The sequence below is a fragment of the Tamandua tetradactyla genome, chromosome 13 (genome assembly GCF_023851605.1).
Source record: "Tamandua tetradactyla isolate mTamTet1 chromosome 13, mTamTet1.pri, whole genome shotgun sequence".
NCBI lineage: Eukaryota > Metazoa > Chordata > Mammalia > Pilosa > Myrmecophagidae > Tamandua > Tamandua tetradactyla.
Window position 1 is genome coordinate 59236853 of NC_135339.1, and position 23618 is coordinate 59260470.

General features: G+C 47.5%; 1 protein-coding gene across 1 annotated transcript in view; it reads right to left on the reverse strand.

Moving 5' to 3' along the window:
* The window catches only part of CRTAC1 (cartilage acidic protein 1), a 137217-nt gene that overhangs the window by 53506 nt on the left and 60093 nt on the right, over positions 1-23618 (reverse strand). The window contains exon 3 of the mRNA XM_077125676.1: positions 667-863. Within this exon, the coding sequence (XP_076981791.1) occupies positions 667-863 (197 nt within the window). The remainder of the gene's footprint in view (positions 1-666; positions 864-23618) is intronic.

Here is a 23618-nt window from a genome sequence, read left to right on the forward strand (position 1 = left end):
GGCTCCACCTCAGACTTGCTAAGTCGAAGTCTGCACTTACAGAAGACCCCCAGGTGACTCGCATGCACATTTCAGTTCCCGAGGTGCCGGGCTGGGCAAGCCTCCACGGACTCAGGGTCTGTCTTCTTCAAAGCTGGATTCCCCAGATGTAGGCGCTTGGCAAGAATTTGTGGAATGCATAAATATATAAATGAGCTCAGCTAAGGGGCTTGAATTTATCCTATAAGCTGTGGGGGGCCATTGAAGGGCTTCAAAGCCTCTTGGCAAGGTCCCCTCTTGGCAAGGTGATTCCAGGGGACAGCGTGGTGGCCGTGGCCGTGGTCCAGGTGGAAGTCAGGGGCACCTGAGCCGTGGCGGGAGTGGGATGGAGAGGAGGGAGGGCTTAGGAGGACTCGGGGCTGTCCCGCTGGGGGTGACGAAGACATGAACTCTAAGGGGGAGGACTGGTTTCTCTGTTCACCCCTCCATTCCTAGGCCCAGAGTCCGGGAGAGGAGGACTCCCAGCTTCACACACGAGAAGGAAGGGCCACCCCCGGGGCTCTGCCTGGGGGGTGGAGAGGCAGTGGGCAGAGCCTGAGGAGGACCCCCAGGGCCCTCCCCCCAGGTGGTACTGGGCGGAAGAAGGTGGGAAGCAGGGCGAGGGGGCCCGCGGCGCCGACTCCTTACCAGAGAAGGCATTATTGGTGTTGAGGAAGTAGATCTCCTCCCGGCCATCCCCGTCGATGTCGCAGGCTGTGACCCCGATGGCGTTCCCCTGCCTGTCCCGCAGCGCGTAGTAGGGCGAGCTGCGCTCATCCACGGCGATGTTCACCAGCCGCTTCTGGACCCGGTCGTACTTCAGAACCAGGTTGGGGCCATTGTACCTAGAGGAGGAAGGGGATGTTGGGGACAAGCCGCTTGGCACACCCAGTTCTGCCCCGCCAGAGCAGTGGGCGCGGAGTCCTGGGCACTCCGGGGGGCCATTCCTCGGCGCATTACTGGGATCGCTCACCAGCCTTGCCTTGGGGTTCCCTGGGTGATGGATGAGTGTTCCCGAATCAGATTTCGGCCTAGGCAAAGTGAGTCATCTGGGCCCTTGTGGGACACAACATAAGGAGCAGGGTGGTGGAGGGGAGTGGGCAGCCAGTGATGTCCTTCCCGCAGGCTTTGCTGAAGATCACAAAAGCCTCCCTCACACCTATCCTTCCTATTTCAATGGAAAAGTCTCTTTCACCTTCATGCCCTCATTCATTTAAATGGAACAATGATCAAGTGAAGTAGGTGTGAGAGGCATTTTACTAACCCATTTTATGGATGAGATTCATCAGGGAAACTAAGGCGCAGAGACGTTATCTGCCCTTACAAACTCACACAGCTAGTAGGTGTCAGGAGCTGGAACTTGAATCCTAGCCCTTTCTACTGTCCCTAGAGACCTTTTGCTCCCAGGGGAGCGCAAACTTTTGCTGTTGAGGTTTGGAATGTCTCTTATGGCAGACGGTCCTGGCATTTAAATGGAAGGTATGAAATAAAGATCTCATATGGGGGAGTATGAACATGTAAAGTTATTATGCGGGCCTGTTGGATTTTATTAGGCTGTCCCCTCAAGGAGCTTGAAACCAAAGGTTAAAGTGCTCATCAGTCTCAGCACCCACAGCTCTTCCCCTCACTCGCTCCCCTCCAGCTTCACCGAAGCCCCCAGGCATACTCTTGCCTCGCCAGCTCTGCCCTTGTTGCCTTCGCGGGGGCTGCTTTTCCCCGGATATCCCCCCGCTCATTCCTTCACCCCCTTAGGTCCTTGCTCAACGGTTTCTTCTTGACCGCTACCAGCACCCGGATTCCTTATCCCCCACCCTGCTGTCTCCCCATGACTTCTACAGCCGGCGGATAACCTTCTACCTTGTTGCTCTGTTCGTTGTCTGATCCCGCTACAATGTCAGCTCCACGGGGGTAGAGCTGTGTGTCTGTTTCGATCTTTGGTGCCTAGAACAGTGCCTGGCACAAGTAGATGCTCAATAAATATTTGTTGAATGATCGAATGAATGAAACCTCAAAGCTCACTTCTGAGTCATAAAGGCTTAGACGCCCCATGGCTGATTTCTTCCCATAGCCTTTTCCATCTGGAGAAATTGAGGGCCCCACAGGAAAGCGACTTGCCCAAGGTCACCCCTGAGCAACATAGCCACAAACTGAGGGCATCCTCCCACCTCCCAGGAACATCAGCTTGCCAGGCTCTCCTAGGGACCTGGCCAACCCCCCATCCACTTAGTCTCCCATCTTTTGCCTTTGTTTCAACCAATGTGTGAATATCCTATGTGAGGTTCAGCTGTGGGTCTCTGGGGGGGTCCCCAGCTGAGCACACTTAGGGGAGGGTGGAGGAACTCTCCAAGGGCTTTGAGAGAAATCACGTCTTGCTTTCCTGAAACAGATCCAACTTGGCCCTCTCTTTGTTACCAAGAAAGCAGAGCTGGTGGAGTTTGGGGGATACTGAACAACTGGCTGGGTGCCACTCCTGGCACCCAGAGTGTGTGAAAGGGGAGATGGGAACTCAGTAGGGGCTGAGTCAGTCACCTGGTGATGGAAGGTCATGCTTTAGACACCTTGACAAAGAACGTCTGAGGGCTACATATTTAGGATGCAACATGACCTATGGAGACTTGTCCAGGCAGGAGAGACAGAACACTTGGGTTTCAGCGCTGTCAGCAGCTTGCTCCAGCCCTCAGGGGCTGCAAGTGCCTCCTGAGCACTAAACACTGGTCCTGAGATCCTTGAGGTCTTCTATTTCTACTGTTTATATTCCTAATAAAACGACCATCTTCATCAAATGCTTTGCCATGTTAAAAGCACTTCCATATACATTATCCACTTGAGCCCCACATCATCCCAGAAAGAAGGTAGGTGAGGCACTTTTCTAGAAAAGGAAACCAAGGGTCACAGAGGCAAAGTGAGCAGCCCAAGGTTACAAAGCTCATAAGAGACAGCGCTGGGCCTCTTCCTTATCTCTTGGGTCCAAAATATTCTTCCCACTCTGCCTATGATGCCAACACTCTCAGTGCTGTGCCTCACTTCCTGGCAGCCTCCCCCAAAGTAGTGACTGAGAGAAACACCCAAGAGCTTCATGTTAACAATGGAGGTAAAGATAATCCTACATTTCTTCAGTGCTTTGCAATTTACAAAGTACTTTCGTATCCTTAATCTCATTTGCTTCTCAGTCCTGTCTCTGCCAGAGATGAGTCTTGTGACCTTGGGCTGGTCGGTTCTCTTCTCTAAGCTCTGGATTTCTCCTCTGTGAAAGTGAGAGTTGTACTAAGTCAGGTGTTTGCAAAAGGTGTGGGCGACTTGTGGCCGTGGGGGATGGGCCTCTGGGTCCTCCCCTCTCCGTTTCAAGCAGAGCATTCCTCTGTAGATGCATTTTATTTTAGGCAACCTATTCCATAAAATGTTCTTTGAACAAAGGATGTCAGAACCTAAGTTTTAAAAGCCACTAGACCAGAAGCTCTGGGAGAGCCCTTCTTGGTCTATCTCTCTGGGCCCATGAGTCTAACACAAACCCTCTGAGGTGGGCAGGGCAGGTGTGTTCTCCCCCAGGCTAAGGCTGAGGAGCCACCATATAAAGCTCAGCATTGATACACCCTCCCCCTGTCCCTTTGATCTCCCAGAATGTCTGTACCATCCCCTGGAGTCGGTTCTAGTGGGAGGTGAGAGGCCATGGCCTTCCCCTTTTTTGGAAGCTAATCCTTTCACCCTTAATCTGGTTGGTCACCCTGATCTAGGGGGCAGGGAGCACATAAGGTCACAGCTTCTTATGGGTGGTGGCCCTGGGGAAGCAGATAGCACTGGATTGTCTCTTCTTTGATGAATCAGGGGCTGCTAGTTTCAGAGCCTCCCTAGGGGAATTGTGGGGTGGGGTTCCTAGGCTGTGCTGAATTCCTCAATCTGTCATAGGGTGAACACGTGCCACAGAGGCCTCCCCAAACCTGGTGACCTGGTGACTTCCCACCCTAGGCACTACAGACATGAAGCCAGGCCAACAGCACCTGCATTAGAGTTCCTGACAACCTGTGGAGCAAGGCCAAGGGAATGGAAGGCTGGGGCAGTGTACAGAGTAGCTACCTCTTCCCTCCACCCAGACTGCCCTTTTCTAGGTCTGCTGAGCTGACAGCTGGAGTCGCTTACCATCTGCCCCCCGGGGAGCCAACCTAATCCCCGCCTCCTCTGCACAGAGTCAGCGCTCTTGGTTGGGTCCTTACCATCCCCTGAATGTGCCTTGCCCTTTTCAGCTTCAATGACTTTGCTCAGCTGCAGCCACCCCCTCCTACAGGGAATGTTCTTCCACCTCCAATCTCAGGCTGTTAACCACCCTCCCAACCTCCCATGAAGCTAGCCCTGATTGTCCTGGTTAGATGTGACCTTCTCTTCTCTGGATACCCACAGTGCTTTTTCATTTTTTTATTTTTTTAACATGGACAGGCACCGGGCATCGAACCCCGGGTCCTCTGGCATCGCAGGCAAACATTCCTGACTGCTGAGCCACCCTGGCCCGCCCCCCACAGTGTTTTGTACCTCTCATTCCTGCTGTGGGCGGGGTCGTTTGTGTTTCAACACAACTTCTTTCACTAAAACGCATGCTTCCTGAGCCCAAGAAGCATGTGGATGTATCTTCATATATTCCTTGCCTAAAGCAATGCTTTGCAAAGGGTAGGTGCTTAATAAGTGTCTACTCAATGCTAGAATGGGTGAGCGAGTGAATGAATGAATAAAAATATTGTAGTCAACATCAGTAGGGCAGTCCCCATGTGCTGAGGACTGCTGTAAGCACTTCACACCCATTATCTCATTTCTTGTAACAATTCCCTGATGAAGGTCATATTTGTCTCTCATTTTATAGGGAGGTTAGGTGACTTGCCCATGGTCAACCTGTCCATCCAGAGATTGTTGGGCATTTCTAGAAGTTCAAGAGGCTTTGGGGTTCAATTAAACAAAGTCAGCAAGTGGAGAGTGTCCCTGAAAAAGCAGCTGGTACTTCATAATATTAAAGGATGGGCCAGTGGGCAGAGGGGATGGGCTTGGGGACCGCTGTAAAGTCCGCCTGAGAGACATCAGTGTGGGCACAAGTGATAGTTGCTGTGTGTGCATCTACTTTCAACTATGTTGATGCACGTCCAGGGTCAGCCAGGCCAGGGTCCACTTCTGGGGAAGAGGGGGCTTTGGGCTGAGGCCAAGAGCGGTCTGGTGCTGGCGTCCTGAACCTGCCACTTCCCGGCTCTGACCTTGAACTTGTCTCTTAATTCCTCTAAACTTCTGCTTCCCCATCTGTAACTCAGGCTGCTATATATCTCACAGGCTGAGAGAATGTGTGAGAGAGAGTGTGTGACAACACTGGGTAAACTGTGAAGAGTTACACAATTACAAGTTCTCATCATTATTTTAAAGACCCCTAGGCACCACCTCCACCGATAATTTCTGATAGTTTCCAAACATGCTTTTTCTTACCCCTAAAAAAAAATCCCACCCTTGCTCTCTCATCTTCTGCGGACATATTTCTTTATTCTTCCTTATAACCAAATTTCTCAAAAAGAGCTATCTTCATGAGCTGTCTCCACTCTCCCACCTCCCCCTTACCCCGAACCAATCCACCCTCTGCCCCCAAAGCTGCTCCTGTTACTGTCATAGGCAGCTTGTAGGTGGCCACGTCTGGGGCCTTGCTGTCCTCCTGTCTTGGTCACTCAGCTGTATGTGGCCCAGTTGCCCACTGCTCATCCACCACTTCCTTGTAAGATCTTCTTTTGCCTGCTAGGATGCCACCCTGCCCCCTCTCTGGCATCCCTTCCTCTTTCTCTTTGCAGGTCCCTCCTTCCATGAGCCCTCTTGATTTGGAAGGCCCAGGCCTGGTCCGGAAACTTCTTCTCTTCTCTCTCTCCCTGACTGATGACTCACAATTTTATAATTCCACCCCCAACCCCCAGTCCGAGCTCAGACAACCTGGCATCTCCCTTACACATCCCACAGCTTTCTTGGACAGAGTATGTCCAACATGGAAAACCCACCCAGCCCCAAAGTACAAAAGCCAGAAACCTGGCCCCAACCTTTGTTCTCCTTCTCTCATTTTCCAGCCAATCTTGTCATTCTACCATAAAAAGTGTCTTTCAAATCCTTCCTCTTCTTTCCTCCCCAGCGGCTACCATCTCTGTTTCCTCGCTTGTCCCCTCCAATCTAATTCCCCCCCAATATCATCAGAGTCATCGTTTTAACATATAAGTCACATCATGCCACTCTTCTGCGTTTAGCGGCTTCCCAAGGTGATGGAATGAAACCCAGACCCTTACTCCACACAGCCTGAAGCCAGGCTCGGTGGTCTCCTCCCTCCTGACTGGCCTCCTCCACCTACACTAGTCTCCTCTGGGCTCCTAACAGTCCAGCAGGCTTGTCCCCAGCCCAGGGCCCACTTGGGGCTCTCTCTGTCTAGAACACTCTCCCACCACTCCCCTCCTGCTCTGCCTTGAATGGCTCCTCCCAATCTCACCTTTAAAGGCACCTTCCCCTCATCACTATTCCAATCACTACATCCACTTGCTACCCTTGTTCATTTATTTATTTATTGCCGATTTTCTTCATTAAGCCATAAGCACCATGAGGGCAATGCCTATCTCTGTCTACCCATTATCTAGTACAGAGTGAGCCCTCAATAAATATTTCTAGAGTGAAAGAAAAAGAAGGGGCCTGTAGAAGGTACAAGATGGTCACTAGGTGGCATAAAGCCAATGGAGCCATCAGGCTCTTGTCTGCTCTTTCACCCTCTGCTTTCATGGATTCCCCAGAGATAGATGCAAACGTAGTTATGACAAAGAGGATACCATGAGCTGTTGTCCTGGGTAAGGGTGAGAGAGAATTACAACATGTCGTGGATAGATAAAGAGGACATTGTTTTCTATTGGGAATCATTAGCCCATGTGAAAAACAATCAGACAGTCACATAAGGGGAAGCAAAATAAAAAGATGCAACGATTATCGAGTACCTACTATACACCAGATACTGCGCTAAGTCATTCACATTTATTTCATTTTACATAAATAGCGAAAAATTTGTTCAATTTGAAAGATATATAAAATATGCTGTTTAGAAAACTAAGAACAAGATAATTATAGCCTTCTTATTAAAAAAGGAAAATTATGAAAAGTACATATCTATTCAACAACATTATGCAGCAGGGAGAGAGGCGGGGCAGAAAGAAGAGACAGATGTATATATACACAAGGAATGGGAGATAGAGACACACAAAACTATGCAAACATGGAAATGAGGGACAACGGGGCCTATAAGCGCAGACAGAAAACACACATGTAAATGCAGATGAAGAGGCTGATCCCCATAAAAACAGAGACACAGGTAAAGGGAACATGCAGACCTACAGAGACAGATGGAGAGACCCTTTCTGCTCCAAGACACAAAGTCATGGGAATATCAACACTGATGCCAAGATATCATCATCGAGAGCCAGGACCATCTCGAGGTCATCCAAGATATTTCCTCTGAAGATTTTTAAAGATGTTCTGTATTTCCAAAACTACAGGCATAAAGGAGCCCATCATTTCTTGGTTATTTTCAATACCTTCATTTTATAGATAAAGAAACTGAGTTTCAGAAGATGTGATTTTCTGAAAACCAAACAGCTAATCATTAGATAAAATAAACTGAGAGACAAACTTCGCCCTTGGTCTAAAACAGGGGTCAGCAAAGTGGTTGGCCCTGCTGCCTGTTTTTGTGAGTAAAGTTTTACTGGAACACAGCCATGCTCATTCACTTATTGTTGTTTTTGGCTGTTTTTCACACCCTAATGGCAAAGTTGAGTAGTTGCAGCAGACACTGTATGGTCTGTAAAGCCCCCCACTAATTCACTCTCTAGTTCTTTACAGGAAAAGATTGCCAACCCCTAAAGCGTTGTGTTATATTACAGGAATATTACAATACAAGTCTTAAATGAGCATTATCATAACAGAACAAGATATTAGAATAAGGCTTATTATTAAAAGTTAATCTGGGTTCAGTCCTTGGGAATATACTGTTTTCTGAAACAAGGATAGGCTGAAAGTAAAGAAGATTTTATGTCTTAGGATGGAGATCGTGAGGCAAGATAACCTGGTGGCGGGGAGGGAAACAGATGGAGAAGAGTTGCTTAAAAGAGCACTGTTCTATATAGGAGGGTTTATCTAAGGCTAAGAAATAAGTAAGAACAGGTGCACGCTAAGTGAACTAAGTGGTAAAGGGGGGAGGGAGGTAGATGTTCTCCAAAGACGGCTGCCATGATTTCCTTACTTCTCTGGATGCATGGGTTGCTTTACCATAAGGAGGTGGAGTCTGATTACCTTGTAACTGAGGAAGCCCAAGCCAGCCCCACGGAGAGGCCCTGTGGCGGAGAACCGAGACTCCGGACACGTGCGTGAGCTCGGTCCAGCCAGCAGCTGAGTGCAGCCAAGTGGGTGACCCTCACAGGCTCATGCACGTGGAACCACTCACCTGGACCCTGCCCGAATTCCTGAGCTAGAGAATTGTGAGAAATATATATTTTTAAGCCACTGAGATTTTGGTAAAGGAAGTAGAAAATGATGACCATCTCAGACCAAAGGAGGAGAGGAATTCATCCCTGGAACACAGGGGGAAGGACCATTCAGTCAGTGGACTTCTCTAGGGTAGCCATTTAAATTCACAGAGCAGGTTTCCCCAAGGGAAGCTTGGATATAGTGGGGTTGGAACCTGGATCTCAGACTATCTGAGGACTGGCGCAGAGTCTGAAGGTGGAAGGGTAATATGGAATCCAGGGAACCTTGTTTTTCGATACCTCTTTCTTCTTTCCTTTCTAGCCATATTTCCCATTTTAAATGCACAACATTGAGCATAGATCATTTCTTTGAAACTGTGTGTAATGTTCTTTTTTCCTTTTTTACATATTCAATTCTTTGGAAGCTACTGAAGTTAAATTGGACCAGAAAGCATATGGGAAGGGATGCAAACAGGGGATTCACAGATTGTGCTCTGGAATAGGGCATAACCAGAGGCCAGGAATTAGTTTAAAAGAATGGAGGCTTTGATAATGGGAAGGTTCTGGACCTGATGAGAAATCTGGGACTGCGACTGCAGGGGGAGTAAACTGGATAAGGACATCCCAGGGAAAAAACAACAGATTTGATTCTGAATTAGAAGCTGACCTGAGAGGAGAAAACCCCATAGAGTGCTCTGTGGGAGCACGTATATGGCTTTAAGATGAAGATGAACTTTTTGTCCGAAGGGGTGGATGGCTTTTCAAGAAAGGGATGTTTGGTACCACAGGTCAGAATCATCTGCAGTGGTGAGTATCTGTGTTCTTTAGTATCCCCACACAGACTGATTGATTTATGCCTTACTCTAAAAAAGATCTATGCTCAGCATGCACTTGGTGCCTTTGGAATTTCTTATATTTTGATGAACATAGAAGATAGAAACTGTCATATGCAGCTCTATTCCCCACCATGCGTAGGACAATGCCAGGAAAGAGCAGGGGCTCAGCCGTGTTTGTTTATGACAAGGATGACGATGGTTTCGATGATGATGAAGCCCATGGCTCCTCTTTGTGTGTTTTCCCAGGAAAAGGAAGATGGGGAGGCAGGAATTCCATCAATGGGCAGAGAAAGGACTCAGGTGACAGATAGAGGATGTGTTACTCAGGATTCTTTGGTTGTAAGTGACAAACACTCAACCTGAACGAGTTGAGGAATTTATTGGCTCAGCTATCCAAACTGCAGGAACAGCAAGGCTCCCGGGAAAACTGGAACCAGGCTTCTGAACTAGGAAGCTGTCAAGACTTCATTTATCTTTACCTCTTCCTCTCTCTGTCTATTGGCCTCATTCATTTGTATTATCCTCCTCTACAAGGCTTGACTGTGGCAGTACTCTCAGATTCCCAAATTCTCAGCGTCAGCATCAGAGACTAAGATGCTTTCTTTCCTCAGCTCCAGTATGAAAGATCCCAGGGAAGGGCTCTGATTGGCCCAGGTTGGGTCACATGTTCATCCCCAGAACCAGAACCTGGGAGCCTGTGATTGACAGCCTACAACTAGTACCACTGCAAGTGAGAGCAGCATGTCAGGAACCACATGTTTACAGGAAGAGAAGTGCCGGGAAGAATGAAGAATGTGTCTCTGGATAGACATGACTCATTTGGGCCTGTGCATCCTGAAGACAAACTTGCCAGACTCTTTGATGGAAAGCAATGCTTCCCTGGACCAAGAGTCCCTTTGTCCTCTGGATGCATCTCAGGTCCCCCCCAGCCACTCTTCTCAAAAAGCCTCAGAGAGAGGTAAACACATAAAGTGGAATCACCATTTGACTCACTATGTTCTGGGAATGGGTCCAGTTCTTGGCCTCTTGCCTGATCCTAAGGCCAGTGCTCCAGGCACAGTGCTAGGCTGCAGGGAGGCAGGAGAGCACAGAGAGCCGACAGCAGTGAGGCCAGTGTGGGGTGTGGGGGGGACAAGCAGTGAGCTCTGATCCTATTCTGTGATCAACTTGCTGTGGATTCAGGCACATGGCTCAGCTGCCTAGTCACAAATACTGAAATCTCTGCTTGAACTTTCTTTCCTTCAGGAAGCACCCAGCTGCTGATCTTTGTCTCTCTTCAGATGAGGAAGTAAGCCAAGTTAGGGGTGGCATGGTGGGGTAAGAAGCCAAATGGATGCTTCACTCTTCTTTAAGAGTAAAAAAGAAATATCAATCTTTCATCCAATTAGTTCATTCCATCCTTCTGGGGTTCTACTTCTAAGCATGGCACACTGCTAGGTGCTGCGATAGATACATGACATATGATGTCATTCCTTTGCTCAGGGAATCACACCCCAGCAGAAGTGACCTGTCCCTCCTCTGAAAGACTGGGACTTGGGACTGCTCCTTATTTGCCATACTGGGCTGAGGTAATTTCTGCTGGGGTGAATTCTCCATAACGAAGGTGCATTTCATATGCACCTTGAAGGATGGATAGGATTTTAGTCGGAGATGCATGGATTGGGCATTTACAAAAGATATGGTGAGAACTAAAGAGGCAGAGAAGGGAACAGAAAAACATGTTTAGGGGATGGGGGTAGGCTACCTGGTGAAACAAAGGTTTGGTTTGGAAAATAGTGGAAGGCAAAACTGGATAAGAACACGGCAGGTGAGATTGTAGAAGGTGTGGCATGTAAACTACGTTTAGATTTATTTGATAGGCATCAGGGAGCCAGTGAAGGATTCTAAGGACAGTGTACATTATGCCCAAGTACTGTCTTAGGAAGTGTAGTCCAATGGCTGCATGCATGAAGGACTGGCCAGGGGAGAGAGTTGAAACAATAGTGCAGAACAGTGTAAATTGGGTTCTATCAGATTCCCCTGAATTATCCCCAACAACGTCCTTCTGAGCTAACTTGAACCTGTTTCTGTTCCTTGCAAGCAAATGACTCCTAAGACAGAGTCAAGAAAGTACAGAAACCAAGAAAGCAAGGGTTAAAAAGAGAAGAGTGGCCAACAGTACTAACTGTTTTTCAGGGGTCAAGAAGGCCAAGGACTGGACAAAGCCATCTGGATTTGGCCATTTGGAGGTCACTGATGGCCTTCCAGGAAGCCGTTTCTGTGGGATGGACGTGAGCTAGACTGAGGGCATAGGGGAGTGGATGGGAGCAGCAGCCCGGATGGCTTGTTGAGGGCAAAAAGCATTCAGAATGGCCTAGGATATTGTCCAGGGGACACAAGGTTAAGTGAGGGTTATCCAAGCTCGGAGGCCTGTGCATGCTCATGAGCAAGAGGAAAAGACTGAGGCAGCAATAAGGAGGTACCTGGGCAAGACGTGCAGGAGGTGGTGGGGCACAGGTATCGTGTGGCAGAGGGGGTAGGCATGGATTAGGAGAAGAGGAAAGGAAGCCAAGATGAGTCAGAAGACAGGATGAGGTGGAGAGGAGCTACGAGAAAGCTGAAGTCCAGAGACCACAGTTTTCTTATAGATGAATAAGAAGTGAGGGTTTGGGGCTGAGAAGAGGGCGTGGAAGTCACAACTTAGGGAGGAGTGTTGGAATTGTGACTTAGAGACTTCCACATGGCCGGTTACCAAGGTGAATGGGGCTGGCAGTGTTCGTGACCTCAGAGATTGAACTCAGGATATTTGGAGGGAAGGTGAGGTACAGAGGGCAGGTGGTGGGACCTAGTCAGAGGAAACCAACTCTACTCCTGGAGTGGAGGAAGCTGAGCAGGTGGGGTGGAGCCAGGGACAGGGGGCAATCTGGACTGGAGGGTACAGGCAGGTTGGCCTTGGGAACTGGGGTCAAGGTAGGGGCAGCTGAAGGTGGCCCTGCAGGAACTGGGGTGGCCACTCAGGGTTTTAGGGTAAGGGAATGGGGACCATCTGTCCTCAGTCTTGGGGACGGCTGGCTAACGGAGGCAGGAGTGTCTGCTCTTCTGATCGAGGTGGGGCGGCGGGAGGCGCTCTGGACTTGGCATGGGAGCACAGAGCACCAGAGCAGTGGTGAGGGGCCGCGCCCAGGAGTCAGAGCCCTGCTCTGAATTCTAGCTGCGCGGGTGCCACAAGCCACCCAGCCTGCCCAAGCTGCAGTCTCCTTGTGTGTAAAGCGAGGATGATAATATCAGCTCCTGTGCCATAGGGTTGTGACAAGGATCAAGATGATCCCTGTAAATAGCCAGTCCCCCTCCTGGCACAGAGCAAATGCTTAATAAACACTGTCTGTCTGTCTGCTTCCCTGCTATATTCAGTGCCTGATGCATAATGGGAACTCGATAAATATTTTTGAAAGAATGAATTATTATTATTATTACCTGTGTAGCCTTGAGCACAGGAGACTGTGAGCTCCACAGAGTTCAGGACTATATTTTATTTTTCTAGCACCTACCATAATGTTTGATAAAGGAACCAACTCATATTCACTAGGATTCAGTTGCTTCATCTAGAAAGTGGGGCTAATAATATTTGCTCTACCTCAAGGTCAAATGAGATAATATATGTAAACCACGGCAGCTGTAGGTTTTACGCACATAAACACACACACACACACACACGCACGCACACAGTACATGGTTGTTGTCTTCAGCAGAGGCAGCCGCCTGCCCCCCCACCCCCTCCGGAGGAACCCTAGGTCTTCTACCAGATTCAACAGGAACTGAATGATAGGCCCACTGAGCTGCAGGAATGTCCTGTTAAAAGGAGCAGGCAGCTGTGATTTTCTTCAGCAGAGAGAAAGTCCAGGGCTGGCAATGGACTGGACACAGATGTGCCAGGGCCCGGCGTTAAGCCAGCCTGGCCTGATGTCTGGGTTGGACAAGCAAGGAGACCCAGGTCATTAGATACAAGTCACAAGCCCTGGTATGAGGCAGAGAGCAAAAGTCCAGAGGGTTTGTCTGGCAAAGGACAGAGCTGTCATGTGAAGACAAAGGACTGGTCACAGCTGATGGGAAATGGAGATGGCCGACTTCGGATCAGAAAGGGCCTGTCCTAGCCCAGAGCTCTGTCTACCTGGAGTCCTGGCCTGGACCTCTAGCTCAGCACTGGCCCCTCTTTGTGATGCTGATGACCCATGACGACCACTGCTCGGAATTTCCCATATAAGCTGCAGCTCCTGTCCCCATGCCGGTGAGGACACATGCGACACTGTGTGGGGCCCTTTCTCCTTTCATTTGCCTGGATCTCTACATGCTAATTCCATATCCTATGGTTAGGCCATTCTGCTTGCTGGACTCACCCATCTATCCCATCCCAAATGGGGAAAAAAAAATCAAGTTCCTTCTAGTTTTCCCTTTCGTGATGTAGTTCATGCAGGAAGACCTGGCTGTTTCTTGAGAAATGACGGTTGGAGGAAGCAGCAAATCCTTAAATGCTACTAGCTGTTAACTGATGAATTAAATTCATTTTGATTCGAAGGAAATAGTCCTAGAAGAGATTCTTGCTTTAAAAAATATAGAAAGCTGCAATATTAAAGGTGTTCAAGCCGGCTCAAATTCCCTTAGCCACACATTAACACTAATCAGAATCTGACTGTGGGAGCAAATGTGCATTAAAGTTCAGTGACAGAAAATGTTATATGTTAAGTATTAGGGAGAAATTACCAAATCGTACCTGGAGATGTATTTCTTTAAAGTGCTTGCTGTATGAAAATTACCTACCTGATGGGCAGTTAAAAATAAATGTTATTTTAATTAAAAGGAAGGGATCACAACTAAGATAATAGGTAAAGCAGACATTTTTGGTTTGAATCATCCATCTAGATCAAAACCCTACTCAAGCTGGCACCGTGATTGTAGGAAAAGAGGAGTAAGTAAATCCTTGCTACTCAAAGTATGGGGTGGGGAAGGGTGGAACCCACATCATTTGGGAGCATGTAAAAAAAAAAAAGAAGCAAAATCTCAGCTCCACTCCCGATGTATGAACCAGCATCTGCAATTTAACAAGATGCCCAGGTGGCTCGTGTGAACATTAAAGTTTGAGAAGCGCTCGTCTGGGTCAGTGTTCTTGCCAAGCGGCCTGTAAATCCCTTGCGTCAGAAATACCAGGGAAAGATGTTAAACATGTAAATTCCTGAGCCCCACCCAGACCTACTGAATCAGAGTCTCTAAACACGGGACCCAGGAATCAGGACCAGCATTCCTGGTCCAGCATTTTAATCCCAGGACCCAGCATTTTAATCAAATTCTTATTCAACAACATGTGAGACCCATCCCTAGTTCAGTCTTATCAAGACCCAGTTGAAAGGTGCTGTTCTGAGTCAGTTATGAAAGGATTTGAATGAATCCCATCTCTGCCATTTAGGGGTTTATAACAATACTGTTACGATTGAACATGTAGAGAACAAGCTACGGTATAATTCATAATGCGTTTGATTCTCCCTTCCACCCTTGCTCCACACATGTTCCCTGAGGGTGGAAGGAACGCTGTGTCCTCCTCCTTCCCGGGTCTTCTCCAGAGCAGGGTAGTTTCCCACTCCAAGAAACTGCTTGTTCTGTCCCAGCTCCCGGGAAGAGCCCAGCCAAGGCTCAGACACTCTGGCTCCCTGCTCAGAGCGGGCAGGCAATCGGCGATTTATTTCATTAGCCTTTCTCTATAAACACTCCCCGTTCTTCTCGCATCTCCTGCCCCTTCCATAGGCCAGTAGGGCGCATCCCTCTGCAGCCTGACCCAAGTCCAGTTCCCAACACAAAGGTCAGAAAGGGGTGAGATCAAGCCTGGGCATCTGAAAGCTGTCAGTCCTTTGGGGTGGCACGAGCTTTCTTCTTTTCCTTTTGATGTGTGCATCTGGTTCCTTCGGAAAGGGAGAGACACGAACACGTAACATTCCCCTTTGAGATAAGAGAAAACCAACCAGCATCTTTTGAAATTCAATGTAAAACAAGTGGAGATGGGGCAACATGTGATAAAGGAGTGCAGCTGGAGGTCTTTGAGGATTTGGAGCCTCAATAAATGGGCAGGAGGCTGGGAGGCCCTCAACGGCCATCCATCCTTGAGTAGGACATTGTCTATGCTGGGCTAACCCAGCCTAGATCTTAGGACTCAAAACACAGAACCAAAATGGAACAAAACATTTACTTCAATCCTTCTGCCCTGGTGGTTCATGTGTGCAATTGCATTTACATAGTGCTTTATGATTTACCCACATTTATTACTTAATACTTTCCGGGATCCAGCAGGAGCCATTATCCCCACCCTCTCAATTTAAATGAGAAACTAAGTCCAGAGGTTAGCAATGTGCCCGAGGCCCACAGCAGGAAAGTGGCAGGGCTGGGTCTTGAATTTGGATCCTCCTATTCCAAATTCTAGTTTCTTTCTTCCTAACCATAAGGCCTTATTTTTCTCCTATTTCTGAACTAACATATTATTTTAACTAGACCAGGGATTCCTTTTGGCAAAGCTCCCTCAGAATTATACCAGTGAGCATGGAACTAGCACGTGATACCCCTCAGCAGGTGTGGTGGCCAAAAAAAAAAGTGTTACTGCTTCTCTTGCCTGGTGGCTCTGAAAACTCTCAGGAGGTGTAGTTGAAAAATCAATGCCAGATGGTTTCTGCAGAGGAGTCTGTGGCTCGGCTGGTGTGCAGTCACCCTGCAGGAGCATCTTTGCTGCAGAGGATCATGGCAATACCATGTATACCCTGGACCACGCAAGCCCCGTGGTCACTTCGTGGCAGCGCAGCCCTAATTGGCTCAGCTCCAGTTTCCTGGAAAATGCTAATTATTGAAGTAAAAGGAGGGAAGAGGAGACACAGCAAGAGCAGCCTCTAGGAGGTATTATTGCTCGTCTCAAGAACCCCTCTCTAGGCCTGGACATAGATGGTGATAAAGTATCATGGTGACAGCACAAATAAGGCTCCTGTCCACACAATCATTAAACTCAACAGATAAATGCAGGCCTGTTGTCAGAAATGACAATCTGGGTATTACAAATAACTGATAGGACGTGGTGATGGCTGGAGCCCAGGTTTAGGAGGAAAATGGAGACCTGAGCAGGCATCTATGGTGACCAGGAGGTTCTGCCCTCTGCAGGGTCCTGAAAGAGCAGAGAGGATTCCTGACTGCCTGCTTGGCCGTGCTCAGGATCTAGGAACCGCCTGTGATGTCTCATTTCAAGGATCCCAGCACATGCCCTGTGCCCTGGAATCTCCATGTGTATGATCCCCACGCATAGCATGAGCGCTGGTGCCAGCCCCAGGCTGGTGCAATGACCCGTGGCTTAGCTTCCCAGCACTGCTGGAACAAACCACCACAAACTGGGCAGCTTAATGCAATGGAAATGTATTCTCTGATGGTTCTGGAGGCCAGAAGTCTGAAATCAAGGTGTGGACAGACTCCCTCAAGGCTCTGGGGGAGAATCATTTTTTCCTGTTCCAAAATCATTTTTCCTTTTGGTGGCTGCAGGCATTCCTTGGCTTGTGGCCACATCACTCCAGCCTCTGCCTCCTTGGCCACATTGATTCCTCTCTCCAAATCCCCTCTACCTCTCTCATAAGGATCCGAGTGATTGCATCTAGGGCTACCTGGATAACCCAGGATACCCCCTTCGTCTCAGGATTCTTAACTTGTCACATCTTTTGCCACATAAGGTAATGTTCACAGGCTCCTGGGATTAAAATGTGGGCATATCTTTTTGAGGGGTCACCATTTAACCCACCACCTCCCTCTAGATTAGTACTTGTATCCCATGAAAGGTCTCCATTAGGATAATAATAATGATAGCTGGGTGTGATACTGAATGTTTGATATGCATTAGCTTATTTAATCTTCTGAACAACTTTATGAGGTCAATATCTGTACTCCTTTCATAGAGAAAGAAGTAGCTCTGAAGTCCACACCCCTTCAGCTTTATCAGAGGTTCTCGATCTGTGCTCTGAGGAGCCCAAGGTTCCCTGGGCACCCTGACAGGAAGTGGGGAAGATAAGAAGTGGGGATCTGGATACCCACCCACAGTCAACCACAGCAGTTCCACTCTGATTTGTTTTATAGGGTGCTGCACAAGAGTTTGTTTTTGTTGTTGTTCCAAAGGGTTACGTGAGAAAATGCATTGTTTAGGCAGAAGCTCGAGTTCAGGAGCCCCATCTCTAGGGACAGCAATTCTGGGCGATCTCTGCTCTACCATTTACCCGCTCTGTGTACTTGGGCGAGACTCCTAACCTCTCTGAGCACCATCTTTCTCATCTGTGCCATGGATATAATAATAATATCTACCTCGAAAGGCTGTTGTGAGAATTAAATGAAAATGCACATATAATGCTTAAAACACACTCAATTAAGAATAGCTACTATTTTCATTATTATCTTCATTGCTTTGGGAATTTCTCTACTGAAAAGTCCCCTTGATATTCTGTCTGGGGCCTTCTTGAAGTGTTTATCCAGAATGAATGGGTCTGGCCGGTTTTCTCTTCCTAGAGCTTCTGCAGGAAAGGGTGATGTCAGTTGGGTGCTCAGATGGCTTGCAGCCCAGGGCTTGAACACTCGACACTTCCTGGTCAGGTATGACCAGGTATGACCACAGCGCCTGAAGGGTCTGCATGCCTGCAAGGTGAGGGATCAAGGCGCTGGTCATCCTCAGATGGGTGTCCCCAGGGAGGCTGTCAGGATTAAACTAGCTAAGGACTGGGTTGTGGAGGGAGGCATGGGCCTTTCTTGACACAATTAATGTCTGCAAGGATTTATTTATCAGCATCTGTAGGGCTCTAGATGACCTTGTAGCGGGCAACTAATGCCTCAGTTGGCCAAGCACAGCTCCATATAGGGTGCCACCTAAGTCACAAAGTGAAGCTTACACTTATTGTCAGGGCCACGGCCTGCCTCTGTTATGGACCTACAATTACATTTGCCTCCAGATTGAATAAAACATGCGAGTTCCAGGAGGCAGGTTGACTGACATCAGACTCTTCAATGTATTGCAAAGCAACTGCTTTAAGCACAGATTCTGACTGCATTTCTGAATGCACCATAATGACAATTTATCATTAATTGATTGCTTTCCACATGTCAGACACGGGGCTAAGAACTTTATATACAGATCCTCATGCCCCCCACCCCCACCTCTCCCATAAACCTATTATCCCTTATCCCTTTTCACAGATGAGGAAAATGAGGCTTAGGAGTTTGAGCAGTTCGCTGAAGGTCAGTCATTATCTAGTGTGCGGCTCGGCCTAGGTCCCGGGTAAGTGCCCCAAGGTTACATGTGCTCCCTGCCCGCATGTTATCCTGCTCCAGGATCCCTGTTCTTGACAAAGAACTTGCTTTTTTGGCTCTTGTGCATTTTTATTTTTGACAAGATCTTATCCTCATCATTAAAAATAAACATTATACTCAGTAGCAGTGGTAATTATGCAAAAGAAAAAAAACAACAGAAAAAATTCCACCACTGCTACCAAGACCCAAGCAAACTAAACAAACAAAAAAAATTGCTTCAGGGCTGATGCTCCTCTAAATCACAGAAATCTACAGCTATATACTCTGAAATGGAACACAAGACTAACAAAGACATAGGCCATTTCACTCCAGCCACAGAAGCCATGTGCCAGGGTGACAAATGCTCTCAGATGGAGGTGTTAGATGGGGGGGAGCTCCCCGGACAGTACACACCACTGGTAAGAGAAGGCACTTTCCTTTGGAGAGGAGAAAACAATGCTCCAAGAAGCATTAGGACAAGGGTGCATCTAGCCTTGGTGGGCTCCCTGAAGGACGCAATGGTAGGCTTCTTAGGATAAGGAGAGAGGGGGAACAGAAAGGAGATATGGGAAGGGGTGGTGCCTAGCACATTCCCAAATTCCAGTCCCAGCAGGGTTCACAGGACTCAGCATATAGTCGTACTCATGGCTAAGATTTATCATAGCAAAAGGATACAAAGCAAAATCAGCAAAGAGAAAGGCACATGGGGTGAACGCCACAGGAAACCAGGCAGAAGCTTTCAAGAGCCCTTTCCCTGTGGAGTCACATGGGATGTGCTGAATTCCCTCAGCAACAAGTTGTGATAACACATGTGAAATGTTGTTCACCAGGGAAACTCATTAGAGATTCAGGGTCCAAGGTGGTTTTTTTGCATTAGTCACATAGACACTTTCTGCCTAGCACATACCAAAATTCCAGACTCCCAGAAGGAAAGCGGGTGTTCAGCATAAACAACGTTGCTCATGTAAACAGTTTAGGTACAGTGAATCATTCCTACTGGTTTGGGGGAATAGTGGAATCCTCCCAAAATGCAAGTTCCTAGAGCCAGCCAAAGGCCAAACTGTTACGCTAACCTTTCTAAGGATAGCAGTCTCAGGCTGGCTGTGTTAATTTTTTTCTGGACAGTCTGCTTCACTGTTTGGTACATAGCAGATGCTCAGTAAATTGCAATTAATGTTGTTAGCAGCATCAGTTTTTAAAAATACTTTTCTCTACAGGAAGGAGAGATATCGTGTAAAAATTATTGTCCTCCAAGTCAAACTGGGCACCCACTTGGAAAATGAAGAATATGTGATACACACACACACACACACACACACACACACACACACAGCACATATCTATGATAAAGTAACTGCTTACATAATTTAGTAGCTTCCTGGCTGCTGAAACAAATACTGTACAATGGGTTGGCTTAAACAATGGAAATTTTTAAGATTTTGAGGCTAGAAGAAGTCTAAAGTCGAAGTGTCAGCAAGGAAATGCTTTCTCCCTGAAGACTGTGGCATTCTGGGCTGGCTGCAGTGTGTGTGGCCCTCGGCTCTTCTGTCGCATGGCAATGGACACGACGGCATCTTTTTCTTTCTCTTCCGGCTCCTGTTGACTTCCAACTCTGCCTTCTCCTGTGGCTTCTTTCCGTGTCCAATTTCCTTTGCTTATAAGGACTTTAGCATTTGGATGAAGGCCCACCCTCAGGCGGTTTGGTCACACCTTAAATAATAACATCTCCAAAGGTCCCATTGAGAAATGGGTTTCTGCCCACAAGACCAGGCGTTGGGACCTGAACATGATTCAACCTCCAACACATGATAAGCCTTTTCCTTTTCAAATATTGAATCATTATTCTTTCATTTCTGGTCTTACTCTGTCATGTATAATTCTCATTATCCTGCCTTCCATGTCCTTAGCCGAGTCATTGACAAAAGTGAGTTCATCAAGATCAAGGCTGGTGCCAGGAGGCCGGGGCCCCGGACACTCTTTGTAAAGCTTCCCTTCCAGGTCCTGAATCAACCTGCAGTGTGTGATCTACGAAAAGAGTGGTCGTCGGTTCATGGGTCAGCACAGTCATGGCAATAATATGTGGAAAAACTTCACTAAAATAAAAATAAGCTATGTCTACATCATCCTGCCTACTACCAGCCAAATGCCTCCTTGAAAGAAACTAGGTTAGCTGTATATGGATTATTCTTAGCCACCCAGTGCTAGCCCCTGGCGACCACCACGCTGTGTCCTAAAACTTTACAAGCCATTTGTTTGAACTCAGTGGTCTTTAGTTTTCAGAGCCACTTTTCGTTTTGCCTATTTGAAGAGGTTTGCCCATTCTCTTCCCCATTCTCTGGCCCATTTTCCCCAAATGTTCATACATCATCAAAAGCACAGCTGCAAGTTCTGCCAGCCCCTGGGATGCACCTTTTCTTGTGATTTATTTAAGATGATCAGATGTGCCTCTCACCTGCCTTAGGCTGCAGTTCCCTTAGTAGCTTATTGGTTCTACCCTTTCAGTTTGAAGGACCCTCATGGATTAAATGGAAGTCAATAGGAATCATAAGTTCTACTTTCTTCCTGTCACCTGCAACATTGTATTTTACGCTCCCACCACACCCTACCAAAAAACATGGCTTCATCTTTTTCACATCCTTTGTTACTCTGAACAAAAAGCATAACAACATGATCTCCAGGACATATATCATTTTTAAAAATTACAACATCATTCAAAACACCCCTAAATTACAGGAGGTTCATTAGGCTGTTATCCGTACTTCCATACATTAAAAAAATTTTCAATACAATTTTTTTTCAAAAATTAACCAAAATAATACCAATATTATTAGAAGACATAAATTATCAGTCTGGATCTTGGGGCTGAGGAAAAGAAGGGAGGGACTCGATATGTGTTCAAGGGCAAGACCGAATGGACACTGGTGTTAGAGAAATTAACTTCTCTAGGGCCTTACAAACCTAAACCCAGAAGTGAAAATGCAGTGATTTCTAGTCCTCCCCTCACAGGGCGGTGGTGGCTCAGAAGAGAATTTGGAGTCCCTGTGAAAAATGCCCCAGCGCTCATCCACTGCACTGAGCTCATGCCTTCCCCACAATAGAAGTGTCTAATTTTGACATAATTGGTTGATTTCCATATATACTTAGTGCTGTGTCTTCTTTATGCCTACCCTCTATGGTGCTGTCTTTTCTAGAACACAAGATCCCAGAAGACAGTTTCCATGATTTTAGCTTTCCTGGGAAAAACTTGGGATATGACTGTGCTTGGGAACCAAGCAAATCCCCCTCTCTGGATATGTGGCATCCACGCCTGCTGTTTCCCTTCTTCACTTAATTCCCATCTGCTCATGGGCCTCACGCGTCCAGGGCTGGGGCTGGGTCTCTCTGCCTGGTTTCTAAGTCAACTCTCCAGGCAAGGGGAAGGGAGGAGAAGGTGAGGGAATCAAAGCAGCCTTCCCAAAAGAGACTAAGCGGTGTGGGAGCACAGCCAGCTCTCTAGGAGAAGCTTCTGATCCACAGAAAACAGGACACTCTGCATCAGTAAGAAATAGCCAGAACCATTTTTCAAAACTAGCACCTGTAAAGGAATGAATGCAGATAGCCGTTTAGTGCAGACTCATTCCATCCTCAAACAGCTTCACAATCATTATTAAAGAACACATTTCAGAACATAATATTATTAGGCTATTGATGGTTGTTTGTTTCGATGTTTAATTCAGTAACATTTGAGTCGTGGAAAGCATTAAATGAAATGATGCTCTGAAGACCTGCACAAACATTCCTATTTTCCACTGGGCTTCACAAGCAGCTTTGGCAATGCCGTGGGGACCAGCGGCTCTTGATGCCACGAGGTTCTCCCAGGCGGGGACTTCAGGGGCCGGCTGCTGAGCAAAGCTCTGCGGTCTTTCCGTACAGAAAACAGAAAAGGCGGAGAGTTCCATATGAATCCAAACAACATCAGCTCCCTCTGTCGCCGCACATTAAATGATCCGGGACCAAAATTCAATACACACCTGGGCACTCTTGCAGAACGGTCCCGCACATCTCAACAGCATCAACATCCCGGGAGGAATAGAAAAGCGAAAAAAGGCCTCTCCTCCGAACACAGACAGAGATCAAAGGAACAGACCACGCTGGATAACTCCAGCTGGGATGTCAGGGCTAAAGGTTCCAAAGGTACAGCTGGGGACACACTATAGCAGCTTCTCTTCTCTCTCAACGCTGGGGATGGGGGGGAGTGGGGGTGAACAAGACCCAGTGGTACATGGAAAACCCAGAACAAGCAAGCCCTGAGGCCAGGGTTAGAGGTGGCCCCAGTGTCCCTGGCTCTCTTCACCGTCACCATTTCCCATCCCACCCTACAACCTTGCTTGGAAGGTTCCCCACCATCCCTAGTTAGCTAGTTTGTCTTTATATCTTCATCCCCTCTCCTTCTGCCTGGACTAGTGGTTCTCGAAGTGTGGTCCCTGGACCTGCAGCTTCAGCAGCACCTGGGAGCTCGTTAAAACTACAAATCAGAAACTCTGAGACGGGGCCCAGCAAGCTGTGTTTTTAACAAGGCCTACATGTGATTCTGTTTGAGAACTTACTGCTTGGATTATTGTAGCAGTTCTTAATGGTCTCCTGCCTCTAATTCGTCCTTAGTGTCTGGCATAGCCCAGAACATAGTAGGAGCACAGTAAGTGTTTATTGGCTGACTGGATTAAAGATTATTCCTGCTTTGAAGGCTATTCATGGCCTATAAAAAATAAAGTTCAAGCTCCTCAGTAAGGTAGAATAATATTTATCTGGTCATTACTTCTTGTTAGTACTATTTTTATTAATAGCTATCATTAATGGCACACTTACATTGCTCCAGGCACTTTGGTAAACACCATGTGTTATGATATGTATTCCTGGTCTTAACCTGTCAGCTCTGAGAGGTAGAAGTAGAGAGCTGCCCTTTACAGTTGAG